Raw genomic sequence first — 22,649 nt, 5'->3', positions numbered from 1 at the left:
GTGTTTTGCAGATAAGTGTTCTTTAGGTACCTATCTGAATAGCTTGCAGGTTTTGGAGACAGTATCGTTTCCATGTCTTTGCTCAAGCTCTCTTGCCGCCAGAAGGCATCAGAATTGTCATCCCATTTAGAAAAAGTGCTGCTTCTCAACTCAGGTGAATCAAAATATCTGTGTGGTGAAAGAAAACATTAAAAGATTGCAGTTCTAGAGGATCCCTTAAGCTTTGTGTGCAAGAGCACAGATGGCTGACAAACCAGATAGTCTTGTAACCCTTGGATCTACTTCTATAGAATGGAATTACATTTACCACAAAGTACCAGTGGCATCCTTAGGGTGTGTGTCACCTGGTGCAGTCACTCACAAGGTGGTGAGACTTATGGGGCGGAACTGCCAGCATGCAACCTCCTGGAGCACTTCTGGTGCGTGTGGAAGTGCAAGTGTGTGGCCAGAAATGCCATGTGTGCTCCCCCAGGAAGCAGTCCCAGGGCCCTGGGAAGGGCTGCGGAAGCCCCGCATGCCCTGAGGAAAGGCTGAGGACGAGCCACAGGGCTCCAGGAAGGGCTGAAGAAGCCCCTCATGCCCCAGGAAAGACGGGGAGCAGCCACGGGGCTCTGGAGAGGGCTGCAGAAGCCCAACAAAACCACAGGGGGCAGGGGGCCGGGCGGGCGTCACCTCGCTTCTAGGGTGTCACTCGGTGCGGTCCGCACCCCCCTCAGTAACGCTACTGCAGAATACTACGTTTTCTCATCTATTGGCTAAATAAATAGAGTACATGATTTCTTTCTCTGCACCACCTCCTATTTCACAGTATTATGTGCCTAAACAATACAAGCAAGGAAGAATAGTAGCAGATAAATTCTAGAAAGCTCATAATAAAAGTCCATAATATGGCAACAAATTTAGTATTACAATATCTGTCCACAGAGTCTTTATTCCATGAGGCAGATTAAGTGTACAAAAGCTTACACTACAAACTTCTTTTTTTCAGTTTGTCTTAAAGACAGGAATCCTTTATTATCTTTTTAGGCTGAAAGATTATTAACAAGGCTATTTATGAGTCCAGATTAATGAATGAAAGGAGGTTCAGAATTTAATGTAGATAATGTGCAATAAATAATCTGAGTGCTATTTGTCAGGCTGCAACATTTCTAAATTTAGATTCAGGGGCAGTCCAAAACAGTCTTTTGAATTAAAGACTAATGAAATCCTAATGTAAAAGTGGAATACATAAATACTATTTTAAAAAAAAACACTGATATCAACCTTTCTCCACTGAAGCCACCATAATGTGATCCTCAAAAGCACCAAGTGTAACTCTACGAAGCAGATTTTCAGAAAATGCAACATACTGTAGAGATCAAGGCCCCATATGCAAGTGCAACTCTACTTGTAGGTTTTTTTGGTTTCATGATGATGTCAAAATTGAAGATTTTAAACCAGCAATACTCAATATTAATTATATTAATATTTAATCATGACTTAATATGTAACCTATAATCCTTTAATACACTTTGTTCTATGCCACCCTCAAAGAAATATCACCTTGAACCAGGGGAAGAAAAATATGAGTCATCGTCATCATTGTACTTCTTCCGTGGCTTTACAGTTGTAGGTGTTTCTTGTTCTATTATTTGCATATCTGACGTTACTGAATGGGAAATGCCACTGGCAGAAAACAAGGATATAAAAACACATTAGCATCATAAGGGGCAAAACAACATCTACATAAAGATCAAAGGGCGTATTTTCAGGAACCAGCTAAAGCCCAAGACAATAAGGAGGCTTAATAAAATAATAACTATTATATAGGGACTCAAGGTGGCTAACAAAAATTTAAAACAGTACAAGTTAAAAACAATGCAAGGATTAAAATGTAGATACAAAGTTTTAAAAAATAAGTTAAAAAAACTGCACATTAAAATTTAAAATATATTTAAAAATCTATACAAAACTCTAAACAAGCTTTAAAATGATAATCTAAAATCTAGATTACATTTTACTCCAAACCTCCAGACAACCTCTCCCAAAACAAATCAAGTTTCAGATCTCCTTGGCTGACATTTGATTTTAAGGTATTTTCCTCCAAACCTCCTCTTCAAACCAATGTTGTTATACAGCACTCGATCACAAACCATGGTGCCAGACATCCTAGTGAAGTCTGAATGGTTACCAGGAAAGTGATTGGAGATGTTGGCATGTCCCCAATGCCCTTCTTGACTGGGACAGAAGGCAAACACTTTAACATCATTTCAACACCTTATTGAGCAAATGTTTCTGAGACCCTTAACGTCTCTCACATTAAAACCTTAAAACTAGAGATAACACAACACTGATTTACTATGGCATACATGTTCATATATCAGAGTCCTCCTCCAATGGATATATGGTATTCTGCTCATTAGAAAGATTAAGCCCTTCTGTACTGGAGCATATTTCATCTTTAGAGGGAGACATTCTCACTTCACAAAGCCATATCCCACATCATCTGTGTCTGATGCAGTAAATGCAGCTAACAAATACACCAAAGCATATATTTGATAGACTACAGCTCACTTGACTTGCTGATTGCTTTACGTCAGCTTGGCACTATTACGGACCAGAGAACACAAAATAATTTTCTCTGTTTTATTAATGTTGACACTTCCCCCCATTTTAATGGGGGAGTTGCCAGCTTCTCATAAGTTGGCAAAAGCAAGGCGGTTCCCTATACTTAAGGGGTTGCTTGCAGTTCAGAACTTTATGCAATAATATTTGAAGAACTAAATTCTATTTGTAATTATCTCTACCTTTAATATATCAAACATGGTAACTTTATGCTAAGATGAATTTCAGTGTATTTAATGGACCTAAAGTAACAAAGTTACTTTCATTCTGTAAAGGAGGCTAATGCTACTTTTTTCCATTGCTCAGAAAATTTCCATTTCTCACTCACAAATCAGTTTTTCCCCACTCATGGCTCGAAAGTTTCTAGAAAATTTACGTTTAAAGACATCTCTTCCCTACATATTAAACTGTATTATCTGTCTTCTAACACAGACTAAAGATTTACTGTATATACTCATGTATAAGTCTAGAAATTTTAGTCAAAAAATTAACCTCAAAAACCTAAGTTGACATATCCATGGGTCAATGTAAGTACTGTACTTTGACTCTTACAAAAAAGGAACCATCTCCTGCTGAAAGGCAAGAGTGTAATTTATCCTGGAAGCACTCCCTCCTCATCCATCCAGCCTTTAGTGTAAACTCAAACAGTTATGCCTGATGAAATTTTGTAATTTCTTTGGCATTGTTTTCCTTTGTTTCATCTTTTAAATCCTAAATTTAAATCCTTAAATTTTTAACCTCGACGTATCCACAGGTCATATCAAAATCCATAATTTTGGCCCCCAAACCTGCCCTTGACTTATACATGAGGTTGACTTATAGTCGAGTATATATGGTAAACTTACCTTCTGTTACTACTAAATCCCATGCCAAGTCTATCTACCTCTGTTTTCTTTTTTCCAGCCACATTTAACTTTTCTTCTTTCATCTGAATTTCAAGATCTTTGTAAGCCAAACGTAAAGATGATACTCTAAAAAAGGAAACGCACAAAGTCAATATATGGGAATGAAAAACAGAGCTGCTGCTTCTTGATCCAACAGTAATAGTAACCATGCGCAAGAAGAGGGAGGAAGAGAAAAGGTGTTTTGTTTTTTTTCAAATGTGTATGATGAGACTGCATGTGATATAATTGAGACAAAATCCTTTTGCTAGCTTTTCAGGATAGGAAAGATTGAAGTACACAACAGAATCCATACAGAATAAAATGAGTCTGGAGGAAGAGGCCACACCAGGATTCTAAGAGGAGAAGAGTTGCAGGCAAAAGGATTTATCTTAAGAGTGAGGAGCAGTGTGGTCTAAATGTGTTGGAATTAGATGTGTGATGAACAGGAAAAGAACAGAAGGGAACTGGAGAAGAAGATAAATTTGCACCTGAAGAGGAAGATACCTTTGGGTCTTAGCCTGTCTAGCACATGCCAGTCAGAAGAGTGGGTGTATACTTAAGTTCTTTATGGTATCTTGAAAGATAGTCTTACAGTCTTTCCCAACCTTTAGTCCCAGAAAGTTATCAGACCACAACTGTTTTCATCCCTGGGGATGTTGCAGGTTGGGAAACAATAACTAAATTGTGTTAAGTTGATTGACAAAATTAACATGGGGATCTGCAAACTAGATAGACATCATAAAACCAAAATGGGGGATCATTTACTGATCCATCAATGGGTACATGCTTATTTATTCTCTATTACAACATTTAATATGATATAAAAGTGGAAAAAATTGGTGAAGATGCTGGCAAGGATGGATCTTTGCATGAAATGGAATGCCTTTCTCTCACATAACTGCACTGCTGGATCCAAAACCAGTTAAGCCACAACTATAAACCAGTATTTTATGGTTATGTCTTCTTTCTCTAGCACAACCATAAGCATATAGAAAAATTTCTGGTTCAGATTTCAGTCAATTACATATTCATAGTGTATCTAGTCTCTAAAGTGTATTAAAGATAATTTTGGTTGAAACAAGGCAGTTTCATGAACTATGGTTTCAAGCTGGCTTGCTTCTACTAATCACAGTTAAGACTAGCAATAGAATGGTCAGCTATGAGCATAATAATTAAATGCGGATATTTCTAAAATAGAATTAAAAAATCTAAATACCTCTTCATGTCTATAATGAAGGATGGGAGGAATGTATGAAAACTCAGGTTGGTTCATTATCATGTCAATAAACTATTGCTAATTTTTACATCCTATCTGCATCCACTTGGACAAAATGTCCTTAAACGTCTTTCCACATTTCTAGTATAATGCCAAAGCATTATCCTGTGCATTACAGTGCGCCCGCGCCATACGCGGGCGCGCCATACGCGGACTTGAGCGTACGCGCTCAAGCCACGGCGCGCACGCGGGGCGGAAGGGGCGGCGCGTCCCATTCAATTGAATAGGCGTGCGTGCCCGTTGCGCCCCGCGCGCGCCCGCGCCACCGCGCATGAGCCCCATTGTTTCCAATGGGGCTCGAGCATAGGCGGAATTCGCCTTACGCGGAGGGATCCAGAACGGATCCCCCGCGTAAGGCGAGGACGCACTGTAGTTCCATAAGGATGGAACATCTCACAGTACATCTAAAACACAAGCACAGTCCAACATCTCATAGTATTTGCATGTGTATTCAATTAAAACTTTATGCAAAAATCAAGATGTTATTTCCATAAGTCAGAAACAGACAAAGTATGGCCCTCTAGATGTTGTTGCACTGTAATTCCCATGAAGTTCTGCAAACATAATCAATGGCAACACATTATGAGAGTTGTAGCTCAAAAATAACTGGAGAGTTAAGGGTTGCCCACCTCTGCAGTAGTTCATAACTAGTTTCACATTTACATTCAATTACACTGGCATGTTTAATGGATCACTTGAAATGAGAAAAATGAAAATGAAAATTTACAAAATGTAAAAAGATCCTTTAGGGTAGAAATGTATATCACCAGATAGATGATTTATAAAGCATACCATTTGTCAGGCAATAATGTTTAAAGAAGGAAACAAGCTAATGGAAATTGAAGTAATCACTGCTAAGACAAATGAATACATATAAACAACAATTTAATTGAAGATGTTTTGCAATACACTCTTACCTCGGGTTACGAATGCGCCGGGATACGAACTTTTCGGGTTACGAAAAAAAAAAAAAAAATTTTTCCGGGTTACGAAGGTTATTCCGGGTTACGAATAACCTTTTGGTGCTTTTCGGCGCTATTTCGCACCAAATCGCGGCTTCCCTCCATTAGCGCCTATGGCTTTCTCGGCTTACGAAGACTTCCGGGTTACGAAAATGGCGCCGGAACGGATTAAATTCGTAACCCGAGGTAAGAGTGTACAAATTCCTGTCTGAAGCCGTGCAAATATGTTGCGGAAGTCAACGTGCTTTTTTTCATTTTTCAACTACAAAGCAAAAGCCACACTTACTTTTATCTCGCTCTGACAGCATTAACAAAATCAAAGATGTCAGAATTGTATGTTTCTACAAACGAGGCACAAACTTTTTAACCTACCTTGAGGAGCTGTTTGATCAAAATGTAACAGACATTTATGAAATATAATTTATGAAAGCATAAAATGAGGCTAGCAGGAATAAATTCCCCTAGATGGGTAGGTATATACCAAAAGAGATTAGTCACAAAAATTAAATAATAATGGTGTCAAAAAGCCAATGTGCTAGTTACAGGCATCTGGATAATGTAATTATTTGACTGCAGGATCACCCCAGTACCCCAAACATGCATGCATCCTCACCAAAGTGATATTTTGCCATTTAGCCGAGACCATCCTTCTTATGAGTGCTTTTACTTAAGTGTTTTAAATCTAGTGGAAGTTATTTTAACTGGGTTCTTTTAGACTGATCTTTTCCATCTCTGCTCGTTTTAAGTTTTCATAATTAAGAAAATTATTCCTACAAGTACTGTATTGTTGTTGCAGGTTTTTTTGGGTTTGGTTTTTTTTACTGTCTCTTAGTTGTCTTCAAAACAGTAGTATTCGAAGATGATTAAATAAATAAAAGAGAATAAATGAACTTCTGCTACGAGTTACAAGTGCATCTTTTCTGGAAAACATGTTGGGTAGGATACTATTACAAAAAAACCCCCATAATACAAGATATATTCAAGCATTATTATGACTTATTTATAGCACCATATGAACAGTGTGCTAGCTCTGTACCATTGTTACACTATTCTATTGGCCTCTACATAAGAGAAGTGATGGCCTGAAAAGGAAAAACTTCATCCCTGGATGTCCAATAACTGCAACCCATAGTTAGTGGAGTGCTTTCCTGGATATAGGAGTATCAAATCATCACAGTCCACGTGTAGGGGACAACTGAAGTGTGCAAGAAGGGGGCAGTGTTCATTCCTCTAATGTTTAGTATATATAGATTCAATAACAACTAAATAGTATGGATCAGGGATGGGCAGAGTGTGGCCATCCAGATGAGGATGATGATGTATTTATGCTCCTTCTTTTACCCCAAGAGTGAAACGTCAGTAGACTTCAACTTTCCTCAGCCTATCCAGTGCTGAGATTTGCAATCCAAAAACATCTAAAGTGTTGCATTTTGCACATCCCTGCTCTAGAACATCACATGAACAGAATAAAAACATATTTCGGGAAAGCCATGACAAAATCTTGATACCTTTCCAAAATGTGTTTATGCTGCCATCTCGTGGTCATGTCAAGTAACTAGAAATTTTAAAAGGAGGGGATAGTTTTCCTTTAACCAGAACTATGCTTTTGGATTGCAAAGGACACATACTAGACTGCAAATGAAGTATCTTTTTGTATTTCAAATGGATGTTAAATTTCCTGGACTTTGAGAATCTCCCAGTAGCAACACAGCAAGAAGGAGGAGGTGCCAGCCTGCAAGAGATACCCCCCCCCCCCGCAAAATACCGTTTGAACTAAGAACAAAACAGCCAAATGCAGGCCTATTACTAACATCTTCAATTTTTTCTCCTGTATGGTTTTTAACACCTTGCCTGATGAAGAAGCCAGTGGAGCATCAAAAGCTTGCAACATGTTTATTGCACATTTTGGTTGGCCAAATAAAATTATTACTGCTTGGTGGATTTTTGATGTTATTGGATATGCTTTTGAAGTTAGTACTGTATGTCTTTGCAAAGCCAAGTTAAACTCCAGAACTACAAGTTATGCTAACTTTTAGCTGTATTGCCTAAACAACTAAAAGAACAAAGTTTGCATCTGCTTAAATAACAAGGAATTCCTAAGCAGTGAGAATGCAGAGAACCAAACACTCAGCAACTAGCAGTATTTTCACATCAGCATTTTCATTACTATTAAGGGATGGCTCTAATGTAAGCAAAGTTTCTAATATTCTGATATTTTAACATAAGTTCTTAATATGCCCATTAGAAGGGGTGCTTCATGTATTAAAAATATAGTGGGCCATCATATGTGTCTACAGCGCACTCCACCTAAGAGATCAAGACAAAGATCCATCTAGTCCAGCATCCTATTTCAGGAACATGAAACTGTTTACATTATCTATACCTTAAATGGATAAACATCATTTTGTAGAGTTCATACAATGCTACTGCATATGGCCAGGAACTAGTATGTATATACGCAATGCATGCATATGCAAAAATGCACTAAGAAAACCACATATCTTCTTTATATGTCAAAAAGTAGGCCACAGGTACAAGCCAAGTAGTCACACAATGTATGAAGAGCCCCAACACTCCTGAGACTACTCTGAATTCTACTCACAAAACGTTAGGAGTTTTGTTACTAATGATGATGCATTGTTATTGTTCTTAACTGCCTTTGAGTCGATCTCAACTCATGGCGACCCTATGGATGAAACATCTCCAAGCCCCCTGTCTTCTACTGCTTTGCTTAATTCCTGCAAATCCTTATCCATGACCTCTTTAATAGAGTCCATCCATCTGGCATGTGGCCTTCCTCTTTTCCTACTTCCCTCTACCTCTCCTAGCATTATTGTCTTTTCCACTGAGTCCTTCCTTCTCATAATGTGTTTGAAGCACGACGGCCTCAGTTTGGTCATCTTGGCTTCCAGGTAAGTTTCCAGCTTGATCTGCTCTAGGACCCATTTGTTTGTCCTTTTGGCCATCCATGGAATCCTCAGCACTCTTCTCCAGCACCACATCTCAATTGAGTTGATTTTCATCCTTTCTTCTTAACTGTCCAGTTCTCACATCCATACATGGTAATAGGGAATACAATGGTTTGTATCATTCTAATTGTTGTGCTCAGTTCTATATTTTTGCATTTTAGAATCTTTTCTAACTCTTTCATAGCCACCCTCCCCATTCTTAGTCTTCTACTGGTTTCCTGACTGCAGTCTCCATTTCTATCAATGTTTGATCCCAGGTATGGGAATTCTTTTACTATTTCTACTTCTTCATTGTCTAGGTTGAACTTGTGAAGGTCCTCGGTAGGAATGATTTTTGTTTTCTTTATATTCAACATTAAGGCTGCCTTTGCACTTTCTTTTCTGATCTTCCTTATTAGGTGTCCTTCCTCCTATTTTCACTCCTCCTCCTTCTGTGTCCAAGCCTGCTTTTCTTATATGTTCTGCAAACAAGTTAAACTGATAAGGTGAAAGGATGCAGTCTTGTCTGACCGTGTGTGTGTGTGTGTGTGTGTGTGTGTGTTGTATACAATTTGGAATAAAAACTTCAGTCACAGCTCAACTTAATTACTAAATTACTAGAGCTGATGAAAGGCTAAGCCATGAAGTGAAGAGATCCAGTTCAAATATTTCCTTTGCTATGGCTTCACAGTGTGGGGAGTAGTGGGTTTCAGCTTCTGCCATCCAAGCAGTTTGAAATCATGTAAACGTGCAAGTAGATAAATAGGTACTACTTTGATGGGATGGTAACAGCATTCTGTGCAGTCATGCGGGCCACATGATGTCAGAGTCATCTTTGACAATGCTGGCTCCCTCTGTTTAGTAATGGAGATGAGGACCACTCCTTACAGTCAGGCACGACTAGACAAATTTGTCAAAGGGGAAACCTTTACCTTTAAGTTTACGGCTTCTCTAGGTAAGACCACTATGTCTCAGTTGCACACATCTAGATATTGCTGTTCCTTAATGTTAATGTTAAATTGTAATCTTGCTTGCATGAGAGATCAATGCTATAGTCCTATAGTTGCTGCAGTCTCTTTTGTCTCCTTTTTGTGGGTGGGGATGTATATTGATTGTTTCCAATCTGTTGGCCATTGTTTTGTTTTCCATATCTATTGGCATATGTTGGTTAGCACTACAGTTGACTCTGTCAATGTGGATTGCAGCAATTCAATTGGAATATCATCTGTTCCTGGTAATTTCTTTTCTGCTATTTCTCTTATTGCAGTTTCCACCTCGCTTTTTAGAATTTGTGGTTCATTTTCATATGGCTCTCTGTTCCATGTATCCTACATTTTGTCATCTCTTTTGTATAATTCTTCTGTGTATTGCATCCAACGCCTTTTTATTCCTTCCTGGTCTTGAATTGTGTTATTTTTTTGTCATGTGTCCCAGTCCTTGGCTTGATTTTTTTTTTTATTTATTTCCCGGATCTTGCAAAATAGATCTCTTCTTCTTCCCTTATTGTTGCTATCTTCTATTTCTCTACATTGGTCACTGTAGTAATTTTCTTTATTTTTCCACACAAGCCATTGTACTATTGAATTCGTAATTCTTAGTTTGTTCCTATTTCCCTTTTGTTTTTCTTCTCTTTTCTTTATGATAATTTGATACTACAGTACTAGTCAACTTCATCACTTATTTCTTGCACAAGAGTAAAACAATTACTTCTGAGAATGCCAGTTGCATCAAAGAGCATTCAACAATTTCAGCTTCAAACATCCTGCAAATGTATTGCTAGGAAAATATTATAAACAAAATTACACACTTACAGGGGCTCTTCTTTCTCAGCTCTTTTGCCAGCATGTAGATCCTCCTTCATTTTGTCTACTGCTTGTGCTTGTTTTTCAATTTCAGTAAAACTCTGACTGCTCATTTTCTGGGCTCCCAGGCCACCCTTCTTTGCTCCAAGCTTTAAAAAGAAAAAAATATGTGGCTTACACTTTGCAGTATCAAACTGTGGTGCAAGGAAATAATCAATAAAATAAAATAAAAGAGTCACACAGTAAATACATGTGAAGTGATTGAATCTGTATTATATCATTGTCCTACACAAATGAGAAAAAAGGAAAAAAAATAATGGTTAGGCAAAAGAAACAGCATAAGAGAAGGCCAGTTTATACTAATTTAATATATCATATTAAAAGCATAGTGCAGGCTTGTATACTCCCATCTCCTGACACACTAGATTTCCTGTTGAACCATCTGTTTTGCAGCAATCACATTTTTTTCTTGATAACTGAAATCAGACAAAGATTTCATTTCTAATAATCTCAGTATGAAACTATGTTCCAGTTTTGGTTTGGAATTAGCATGAAATGTAATCAGCTGGTTATCAAAAAGTATATTCCTGGTCAACAATGGTTTGATCATGAGCCAATGGTCACGTTCACATGGCACAGCAAGCAAGGGTTCTGAAGTGCCTGTCTTAGTGCGAATGGGTGAACATGCTAGTATACATTTCCTGGATGTTCTCCACTTGGCTCTTACGTCAAGATGCATTTGATGAACAAACTGTAGATCTTCCATCAGCAAGTTTTCTTTTGTTTTTGTTTTTTTCTGATTTCTAATAAAACAAGCATGGTTTTTAATTTGAAGATGGACAACCAAAGTTCCTGGTAACAAAAGCAAACAGCAGATGCAAGATCCACAGCTAAACCAGTCCCATTTACAATGGGAATGACTGGACAGTGGGCTTTTTGATATTTTTAAGTGCCTCATTCTTGACTATCCTTTCTACTCTCTTTTTTCTGTGACAGAGATAGTGCTATCCAGTCTTCTGACTCACTTTCACTCAAACTCATAAAAATTCTTTTTAATGCACCATTTTGTTTAATTTCAGAGACTCACTGGGTATTGGTCATCTGATTTAGGGCAATCTTACTTTCTAGACCCATTATTTACTGGACAGCAGTCAGCAAATTAAATTAAGTTACTGGATCTGGTATGGATCTGGCGCAGTTTGTTTTTCTTTTCCCCCTAATGTAAAACTGTGTCCCCTTTCTCTGCCTCACGGTCTGGTGCCCTTCTCTTTTTATTATTTCCCTTCATTTCTTAATATTATTAATCTAATGTGTGTGAGTGAAAGGGAAAAAACCAAAAAGGCAGGAAACAAAACGTTAGCAGAGAAGGGAATTGAGTCAATGGAAATAACAGAAAAAGAATCTTGGAATCCTGCCTAGTTAGCTGGCATGTGGGGAATAACCCAAGGGTGTGTTGATTGCCCCTCCTTTGCCGTCTAGAGAATATGGGGAGAAACAGACGGCCCTGATGGGGCAGCTTGGAGCCTCCCCATTTAAGGCTGGATTAGGGCTCCTATTTGGGGCAGAAAAAATCTGCCCCCTTGCCTTTGGAGCTGGCTTTTCACCAGCTCTGGAGCATGTGGCATGTAAATGCCAAGCCCCCAAATCGCCCAGATGCCGCCTGGTGTGTCGTCAACACAACTTTCAGGCAACTTGGAGGTGTGATGATGTAAACACAAAACCCTCAAGCCAGCTTGAAGATGACTGAAGCGGCCGGTCTGTTCTGACCCAAAGATATTTTAAGAACTTACCCCCTTTTTCACTTGGTTTGACTTCTTCTTCAGCATAGAGCTAGCCTCTGCAAAAATCAAAACACATTCAATCACAATACATATTCTAAGTAACAAAGCTACTATTAAAACCAGCCTCTGCAAAAGCATAATTTCAGCAGGTTTCAACTTTAATTTTGTTTAACTGAAATACAGCAATTTGATTAAGAAAAATTAAGTAGTATGATCTAATATGAAACTTTCATTTTCACAAGAATTAAGCATTAATTAGGAATTAGCTCTAAAATGTCTTCATAAATAGACAATACTTTCATAAAACATCCACAAAGGTAGAGAAGGAAAAGTAGTTCACTATGTGACATAAATATATTATTGCTACATAGATTTAAAAAAACATGATCAGGCTCAAGCTAAGATGGAAAGTGATGTTCTAAAGGCATAAAATATCAAAAATGTTTTGGATGACTAGTTTAAAGTTCTGTACTATTTTACAACTGATACAAATTTTTTAAAAAACAAATCATGATTCTCCAAATCATGAGTCAAAATTATATGTACCTCCCATGTCTGTATAATTTACAATTTGTATTTCATTACATTCATTTCTTGCCTTTCTTACCGTGACTCATGTTGGCATACATGAGTCGAGTTGTCTCACCACATATTATCTCACAATAACTGTCAAATGGGGTCAGGCAACGAAAAAATGATTGGAAAAAGTTTCCCAATGAGCTCCATGGCAAATGGGAATAGGAACATGAGTCTCCCCAGTTCGAAATTGATCTAGCCAATAACTCGGTGGAAAAGTTGTGATATACACTGGAGAGACCCACAGTAAAGAAGTCGAGCTCCAACAGCCCTGCCTGGAAGAAGACAAACCCTCCCTTCAGCCACCATTTTGAGGGGGAGAGGGGCAGGCTAGCTCCAAGAAGCCAAGTCCTCCTCCAGTCCATCTCCCTTGGTCCAGGCCTCGGAGGTAGAGAAGACTGCTGGACTTCATCCCCTTCCCCCACCACTCCCTTCTCCTTTGGTGTCATGTCTTTTTAGATTGTAAGCCTGAGGGCAGGGAACCGTCTAATTACAATGATTGTATGTACAGCGCTGTGTAAATTTACAGCGCTTTATAAATAAAGGTTAATAATAATAATAATAAGTCATGGATCTTAAGTGCAAGGGAAAACTGGAGATTAAAACAACAAAGTTGAGAAAATGTTTAAAGCATTTAAGACAATTCAGATTGTTAGTGAAAGATGCATTTGCTTAAGCAGATATTGCAAACAAACAATATATATATATATGTCATTCCACAGATATAATTAACGTGGGAAGTGAAACAGCAAAACAGAGAATCTAAAATGTTTACAGTCACCTTTGCTAGGTGCGGTGCCTGAAGTATTTACATTCTCCAAGCTGGCTAAATAAGAGATAAAAAACATAGATGCATCACTAACTAAAAAGATCAATAATTTAAATAAGCAATTGTATTTATATGATGGCAGCTACCTGACCAATCTACACTTCTTTTTATTCCTATACTACCAGGTTGCAGGAACTGTACTGTTTCAAAATGCAGATGAAGGACATTGCATGTTTTGGCAAGATAAGCATTCTAATCTATAATTCCCTATAATAGTGTGAATCGGTGGAGACCCAGGAACCCTACATCAAATGAAGAATAAGCATGAGGAATGAGTCCAAGATTTCTTGAATACTTGGATGCTTAAATAGTGCTGAAAACATGAAAAACGTTATGCCTCCACCATATGATGTCAATCACACACATTTTACACAGACCAGAAGTTATGAAAGAACTATGAGTCTATGAAAACCACTATTCTAAAAGCATTCCAGTTATTATCAATTTGCAAATTTCTGAGAATGGTATGTGAAAATAGATCTAACAATGAGGAGCTGTAGCAGTAACATACAGACCTGTTCCTCAATCATCTGCCTAGTTATGTCACTAGTAAAACTGGTCTATCTGTTGACTGGGATGCGTTTTTCCTAATAATCCAGCTAAAATGATACAAAATTTGCACTGTTTCTGTCAAGGCAATCTTCTTTATATATGTACACATAAAATACATAGATTATTTTAAATATATTAAAATACACAAAACATATCTATATCCATTTTGGACTGATTACCTAGTGATGCTTGTGGTGAAACACTAAGGCAGTCAACACTTGGTCCATTTTCAGGTTCTTCTAGAAATATGTGTTTTTTAAAAAAGGACAAAAATGCTTTTAGAAAGATTTTTAAGATCATTATAAAAATAATTCTCTCACTTGCACTCACATTCACACACAAAGCCTCATGACTTTCTACTTCTTTAAGATGCAAATTCAGCCACAGCATTATGAAACTGGAAATGAAAGATTACACAGATGTAAATTGCTTACAACATGCAAATGTTGGTAATTATGTACATTTTTTTTCAAGAGAGCATAAGTTCAAAGCACATGTTTTGACAAGCTGAATTTCAGTTATAGTGACCAAGTAATGAGTAAGAGTTTTTTTGTGGGTTTTTCGGGCTATGAGGTCATGTTCTATAAGAGTTTATTCCTGACGTTTCGCCAGCGTCTGTGGCTGGCATAATGAGTAAGACTTTTTTTATAGTAGAGTACAAAGTAGTCCCTTTTTGTCAAGGTCTCCTATGTTTCCAACTGTAAAACAAAGCTTCTAACTTAGCATCTGCTGCTATCACATGTGCAATGATATAAGAAAAACTAAGGACATACAATCAGTGGGAGCAAAAGAAGCTTCAACATAATTTTTTAAAAATGAGAAATTTGAAGTTGAGAAACTATACCTTCTTTGCTTTCTGAATTATCTGCTAGGTTCTGCTTAAGACTAGCTGTCTCCTGATGTGATGCCTCCCATTCTGTATTAATAATCTAAAAAAAAGGGGGAAATAGTAATTACCATTATTAGTAATTATGTAATAAGCTAAAAGCAACTAAAAACTATACTAGCTAAAGCATCAGCTGATTTCAGTATTCATAACACGGTTTGATCTATATGGCCAGTGATATAACTATTCCATAGTTATACTTTTCACAAACTTTCTCCATGTGATATATGCTACAAAATCATGCAAACAGTTATACCATAACATGCAGTTGAAAAATGTTACTGTTAACTTATATAAATTTTGTTTATATAAAAAGGCTGTCACTCATTACCCTCAACAAGGATTACTACAAGGATTAAAAAAATCAGTATAACTCAGAATGAACAATGATCAAAGTTACAAATAAAGTAAATAGCTGGCAGTAATAATTATTACGAGAGTAATAAAAACTGACACATTTTCATAGAATGCTATTTACCTATGAACTCATCAGGGCTCAATTGGGTAGGCAATGCACTCCCTGCCACCCATGCCAAACAGGAAATTAGAGATTGTGAACCTCCCTGCTATTAATAAACTGTAAGTACAGCAATGCTGTGTCTACACAGGCTGAGTATGAATTTTTGAGTTGTGGTGGTGAAACAGAACATGGACCCTGATTCCTTTTCTGGTGCTGGATGGGTTGTTTAGTGTACATTCATGCATGGATCACAGCTGGCATTGAAACTTTGCCCCTTGAGAAAAAGTAAAGACTTAAGAAGCAAAATTCAATTTATTTTATACCCGAGGAGAAACATGCGATGCAAAGAAGTCTTCCTCTTTTTCCTGAGGTGATAGGGGAGGAACTCCACAGCCATCTATCCATAACTAGAACAAACACAGCATGTCATTTCAGAGTGTTCCCTCAATTTCTTAAAGGCACAGTCAGCAATACATGCAGGACTTTTTGTAAGAACATCATGTATCCTCCTTCAGATAAAGGTCTAGATAATTCTCAGATAAGAAAGCAAACGCACTGTAGTGGAAATACTATTATAAACAACAGATCAGATGTATTTAAGGTTAAACATTTAAATTCTATTGGCATAATATCACAGCTGTTAAGCTTCCAACAAACTACACTGGCATTCATAAAATGAAGCAATAAGTATCAATGAACTCTGTAAATATTGCAGGTGTCAAAACAGAATTCGATCAAACTCATTCTATTGAACATTGACTTAAGAAATCAAGAGACTATCAGCTGGAAGTGACATAGGGCAACAAAAAAAGAAAGCAATGATTTCTGCACACTCTAGGATTCTCTTGTTATGTAAGAATATACACTTGATAACATAAGATTTCAATCAGAATAATCAGAAAGGAAAGCACAGTTCTGTGAACTTCCAGGAAATACCAACTAGGCACAAGAACTAGAATGTTAGAGTATCTCATTTTATTGTGATCAGTCCCAATCCTGAATGCTAGCACTATAGAGCAGAGTAAAAGATGGTTGCAGGTCAGTGGGAAACCCAAAATAAACTAAACAGCTCTTGCTTCAGCTGAAGTACTCCTAGCTGGTGAAAACTCTACTACAGCCACAATACTCTGAACACACTAAAAGCCTTATCACATGGCAAAAGAAAGCCAACACACAGTGAGAAAGTAGCGGCTTTCTCCTTACCTCTGTTCTCCTTTCAGAGGGAGATGGTTATAAAAGCATGCCTTTTGCCAAATAGATTTTTCCAACATGACAAAAGACATGCTTTTATTACCGTCTCCCTCAGGAAGAAAACAGAAGTGCTTTGATGGCATGCAGAGACTTATGGAGAAAGCAGCTTCTCTCTTGCTGTGTGTCAGCTTTCTTTCGTCATGCACCAAGACTCCAGATCTCATCTGTCTTTTGAAGCTAAACAGGATCAAGTCTAGTTAGTACTTTGGTGGCAAACACCAGGGAATACTGGGCAAAGAAATGTGCCTAAAACTCTGGAAAAGCTGTTGCCAGTCAAAAGCTAATAATACTGGTCCAAATGAACCTATGATAAGACTTAGTATAAGACAGCTTTCTGTGTAAGACTATGTAAGACTGCAATGTTTTGTTGTGAACCAGCCTCTTCATATTAGCATGGGCAAAATCATCAACCACCGTATTTAATACGTATCTAATTATCTTGTGGTAAACACAAGAATTCACCTACACATTTTACTTACTAACTAAAAATGACAACAGTCACCTACCTACTTGTTCAAGTGTCACATGTTCTTAAAAATTGCCTGATCTAAGATGGTATGCTCACTGCAACTGCTTAAGACTATTCTGTATATTATAAGGATGACATTTGTAAATTGTGAGAAGACAGGTCCCTGCTTTGAAGGAATTAGACACAAACTCAACCCAGGGCATCAGAAGAAATGGTGGGAAATGGAGGAAAGGTAAATGGGAGAAGTGGATTAGAATTTATAATCTGCAAAATAGACAAGGTTTAGATTATTAAATCTAACCGTTTTTCTAAAACCATACTACATCAATCAGGATGATAGGAAACAGTTGAGGTCCAGAAGTATATGAAAGTAACTCACTCAAACTCTTAAAACATATGCAGACTGATCACTCACACAGACAGAAACATTACAAGTACTGGGATGGGATCAGTCCAGAATTGCCAGGAGCAGAACTCTATTAACTGGAGGCTTCCACAAGCAGCAGCAAACATTCACATGGCAATTTTTGCCAATTTTTCCTTCTCTGTGTACCCTCCTACATGTCATGACATTACATTCTAGAGAGTTACAGAAAAGGGAAGATGGTCGAATGCCCAAAGGACTGCAATGGCAAGCAACTGAAACTGATACCATCTCTTCCTCTAGTAGCACCCTCTGATAGACTTTAAGGGGTCTTTCTGTTTGAAGAAGAGCAAGTCTGGATCCAACTCACTAGGAATGCCAGCATCAAAAAAACAACCACACCTTTTTCTTAATCTGTAAATAGGTAGATAATCTCATCCATATAAAACACAGCATACAAGAATAAACTTCACAAAGAAGGATATGTTCACCCCATCTTCATCCTCAATCTAAAACATGTCAACTGTGAATCACTTCTAAACTAATGGATTTCCTTGAATATATCCTCCTCAGTTTATATAAAATAAGTCATACTGGGAAGGAGGAAACTGACAAATACTCCGCTCAAACATTCAATCAAGGCATCCATGGGGAGGGGTAGGTGATAAATCATCATCATCATCATCATCATCATCATCATCATCATCTCTACTTGTTCATAGTGATAGTAAAAAGCATTTAAGACAAAGTTTGTAACATCTGAATGTTGTTGATGTGTGCCTTCAAATCATTTCCAACTCATGACAAACCTATCATGGGTTTTTCTAGGCAAGATTTGTTCAGGGGAGGTTTGTCATTTCCTTCCTCTGAGGCTGAGAGCATGTCACTTGTCCAAGTTTACCCAGTAGTTCAGTATAAACCACCTACTTCCAGAATGTCTTGACTGTATCAGATTTCCAATATAAATATACTTGTTAAAAAATCTATCAATTTATCATATTGGAGTTAATTCTGGCATTAGTGTTCATCTATCCATTTCAGAGAAATCAGCTCTTCAGTACCTGGTCCCTGAATGTATAAAGTATACTTATTAAATCTCCTCTGACTCTGTGTGATTTTTACTTATATTCAACCACCATCAGCAGCACTGTACAAAGTACCGCAACTCACTGTAGCCAAAAGAAACCTCTGACAATTTTTGTTTCTGCTGTATGTCTTCAAGTCATTTCTGGTTTAAGGTAATCTTAAGGAGAACCTATCATGGGATTTTCTTGGTAGAATTTGTTCCTTTGCCTTTTGAGGCTGAGAGAGTGTGACTTGCCCAAGGACACTTCTTTGTTCCATGGCCAAGTGGGGATTCAAACCCATGTCACAGTCCAATGCTCTACACTCACAGCCTACTACACCACACTGATCAAAATTACACCTGATATAGCAAACCCAATATCTCATGTTGACAACTAGAGCCAAAAGTAATTGGCTTCAGTCAAACACAGTAATATTTTTACAAACTGACTATCTGCAGAGTATTTAACAAGGTACAACATATGAGTTGCAATTTTTGCTTTTCCAGATTATTTACAAAATTTTAGTATTATTTCATACATTTAACGTTGTGTGTAATACATAGGTATATGTACTATGCAAAAACCATGTCAAGTTTATAAACTTCAAATTGACCAAATGCACAACAGGAACAAAACAAAACAAAAATCTTGATTACATACATCAGTACCATATTTCCGAGTTGCATGAGTTGCAAGAGATTTAATCTTTTCCCTGTAAAGTTGAGCAGCACGACTGCTATACTTGGCATTGGCATCATTTGTTGTGCAACCATACTGATGGAAAAATGCAGACTGTGAAAAGAATAACAGACAGTATGAGTGTATGAAAAAATACATTTGGGGATGAACTTGTTCTAATATGAAAATAAATGCATAGTCAACTAAATTATATATGTGTACCATATTCTCTACCAAGAAAGGATCAGACTGTATCCGCACTGCAGAAATAATCCAGTGTGGAAATATTTTAACTGCCAAGGCTCAATGCTATAGAATCCGGGGAACTGCAGTTCGTTGTGGCACCAGAGCTCTCTGACAGAGAATGTATCACAAAATTACAATTCCCAGAATTCCACAGAATTGAGTCATGGCAGTTAAAGTGGTGTCAAACTGGGTTATTTTTGCAATACAGATGCACCCTATATGAACAAACTATAAGAAATTATTTCAGATATCAGATTACATGACATTGTTGCTTACATCAAAGATAATTGTTTTGAATCTCACTGTGGAGTCACACATCTGGTGGGAACCCCTTAAGGCTGAAGGCTCACTGCCAAGGCACTTTCACTTTGGGCTATAATACCAAGAGCTGATGCAAGGCAGAACAAGAGGGCAAAAGGTCCCTTGGAGGAACTTCTGAGTCAAGAGCCTAGTTCTGTAAGAAGAGTGTTTGTTGCCCTGTGAGCAGCCACAGGTAAAAAGCAGATAGGTATCACACTGAAGATGTACCCCTAAAAATTGGTTTCCTCTTTGCTCTTTCCTTTGCACTCACTTAATATTCACAGCATACTGTATACACAGGCCTGTTACTAGATAATGAATGAGTTAAACATAAAACAGATTTCTTGAAACTACAGGGGGGAAATGAAGTTTTAATAATAAACTTACAGCATTAGCATTTCCTCCAACTTGCATACACCTCAGTTGATACCATGACCAGTTAGAATCTAATTCTGTAGACCTACAAAAACAAAACCCAAAACATTTTCTAACCATGGTTTCCAGAACAATTTTAAACACAGTAAATCATTTATTACCTATTGCAATTGTGCAAAAATCACAATGAAGAGAAAAAGAGATAAAAAGTGAAAACATAGTTAAAAGACATTAAACTGGTTAACATCTGAAAATACAACATTATCAAATTTCTAGCATGCATAAATTTATAGAAAAGATGACCAAATATACAAATAATTTGGCACGTGAAGTTGAATGCTAATCCAGCAACCCTTTTCTGACATCCCAGTTGCTGTGCTCAAAAGAAAACATACATAAATGGCTACACAACTGCTTCGCTAGTATTATAATCAGAAAGATTTTATTTTATTTTATTTCTTTTTATCTTTCGAACTCTGCCCTAGAGAAAGTGGCCAAGATATTACCATATATACTCAACTATAAGTCAACCTCATGTATAAATCAAAGGCACGTTTTGGGGCTAAAATTATGGATTTTGCTATGACCCATGGATAAGTCGAGGGTGAAACTTAGGGGCATATAGCAAAGGACCTAAAGGATGAAACAAAGCAACTATGTCAATGAACTTACAAAATTCCATGAGACATAGCTCTTTGTACTTACTCCTAAGTCTGGATGATGAGAGAGTAGTGCTTCCAGGACAGATTATACTCTTGCTTTTTACCAGGGGGTAGCTCCTTCTTTTAAATAAGAGTTAGGATACAGAACCTACGTTGACCCATGGATAAGTTGTCTCAGGGTTTTTTTCCATCAATTTTTTGACCTAAATTTCTAGACTTATACAAGAGTATATACAGTAATTCATTTGTGATAATGTTCTAGTGAAAGTGATCTTTTCCATGAGGCATAGGTGGACAAGGCAATCTACTTCTGGTGTAATAAATGATGCCATCTTGTATCACATGTATGGCAAGAATAAAATAAATTATCGGAGATATTTCTAATCTTTAAAATCAAAGTCAAAACAGAACATTACAGATGATATGGAACATTCATTTACCAAGCAAAACGATCTGCTTGTAACTGTGAATAGTACTGGAATGTCAACAAGAACCACATGGGGAAAGCTACCATAATATTGAATATATATATGCTCGCTCATTATTAATTTTCAAAGAAATCAAAAATAAGACAACATATGTTATGGGAATGAACCTCACCTTTATTTACATCCAAAGTTGATTTGAACACTAATTTAAATCCTCCATCTCTGTAGCTAGCTTAGAGAAATTCAATGGCTACCAAAAATAGGTCCAATCGTTCAGAATGCTGCTTCCACAGAAGCCAATGACCAAAGAAGTGATTTTTTAAAAACTGGAACAGGTAAAGCATAAAGGTCAGAACCACTAAAAATAGGTTTAAATGGAATCTAAACTTCCCAGTTTGAATCCAGAGGTTCTGAACCAACACTCTCCTTTCCATTCTAAAACACGACACCAGTGTTATAAAGCAATTCTCATTTTTTTACTATGAGAACATAGTAATACTCTTAAAGTTAACAGGCAAAAAAGACAGATACAAGTTATTTATAAACAACGGCCTTTATCTAAACATGGGAGAAAACTCAAAACAAATACATTAGCACAAAGAAGCATCTACAAAGAAAAACATTCAAAGCTACTTACCGAACAAAAGTCAAATGAACTCCAAGTGACCGATGAGTCCCTGAGCAGTCAATACACAGAAAAACACCATATGTTATGCTTGCCCAGCTTGGATTTTTTGCTCCACAGTCGAAACATGTCTAGAAAACAACCACAACAGTTAAGCACTTATGCAGCATGCAAGTTCTCAACTGATTAAAATCATAACCAGGAAATTGCTCTTACGACACAAACTGCTACTTAACGTCAGAGCTATTTTGGTGCAATGGAGGAAACAAGAAAAGGTTTAACAACACTGTGACTTCGTTCTTATGGGGCTGTGTGCAGATTAAGTTACCTGTGAGTTCTTCTAAAATAAATGGGAGTTCCATTAATTTATTAATGTGCTCCATTTATTTCAAAGAGACTGCTAGTTGAGCTAAGTCTGGACACAAATCATGAAGTTTAAAATTCGACATATTTACATTAATAAATTGAATATTTGTTTTGTTCACTTTTATTAAATATTCAAATTCATGGTCTAATCCCATTGCTAGAACCAGTTAGAGTAAGTCTACTGAATCCATTTTTAAATGGCAAATCACTTACAAATCTTGCAGACTCAAGGTGGCTACTCTAGTCAGGGTCCCATCC

The 22,649-nt window shown here is 37.3% G+C and overlaps 1 protein-coding gene across 5 annotated transcripts in view; it reads right to left on the bottom strand.

Moving 5' to 3' along the window:
• ARFGAP3 (ARF GTPase activating protein 3) overlaps nt 1-22,649 on the bottom strand; it is a 39,134-nt gene that overhangs the window by 8,278 nt on the left and 8,207 nt on the right. Inside the window, exons 2-13 of one of the 5 annotated variants that reach the window (XM_089524998.1) lie at nt 22,038-22,156; nt 20,323-20,395; nt 19,372-19,503; nt 15,884-15,967; nt 15,059-15,143; nt 14,394-14,450; nt 13,615-13,659; nt 12,267-12,313; nt 10,486-10,625; nt 3,450-3,575; nt 1,543-1,665; nt 31-168 (exon numbers count right to left, since the gene is read on the bottom strand). In XM_089524998.1, the coding sequence (XP_089381124.1) occupies nt 31-168; nt 1,543-1,665; nt 3,450-3,575; nt 10,486-10,625; nt 12,267-12,313; nt 13,615-13,659; nt 14,394-14,450; nt 15,059-15,143; nt 15,884-15,967; nt 19,372-19,503; nt 20,323-20,395; nt 22,038-22,156 (1,169 nt within the window). Of the gene's footprint in view, nt 1-30; nt 169-1,542; nt 1,666-3,449; nt 3,576-10,485; nt 10,626-12,266; nt 12,314-13,614; nt 13,660-14,393; nt 14,454-15,058; nt 15,144-15,883; nt 15,968-19,371; nt 19,504-20,322; nt 20,396-22,037; nt 22,157-22,649 lie in introns of all 5 variants that reach the window. The other 4 variants (XM_089524997.1, XM_089525001.1, XM_089524999.1 and 1 more) reach the window with 4 other exon arrangements.

The sequence above is a fragment of the Sceloporus occidentalis genome, unplaced genomic scaffold, assembly GCF_023333645.1.
Source record: "Sceloporus occidentalis isolate IW3139 unplaced genomic scaffold, rSceOcc1.0.p SCAF_5, whole genome shotgun sequence".
NCBI classification, from domain to species: domain Eukaryota; kingdom Metazoa; phylum Chordata; class Lepidosauria; order Squamata; family Phrynosomatidae; genus Sceloporus; species Sceloporus occidentalis.
Note: the sequence above shows the minus strand (reverse complement) of the source record. Positions and strands in the feature narration are given on the sequence as shown.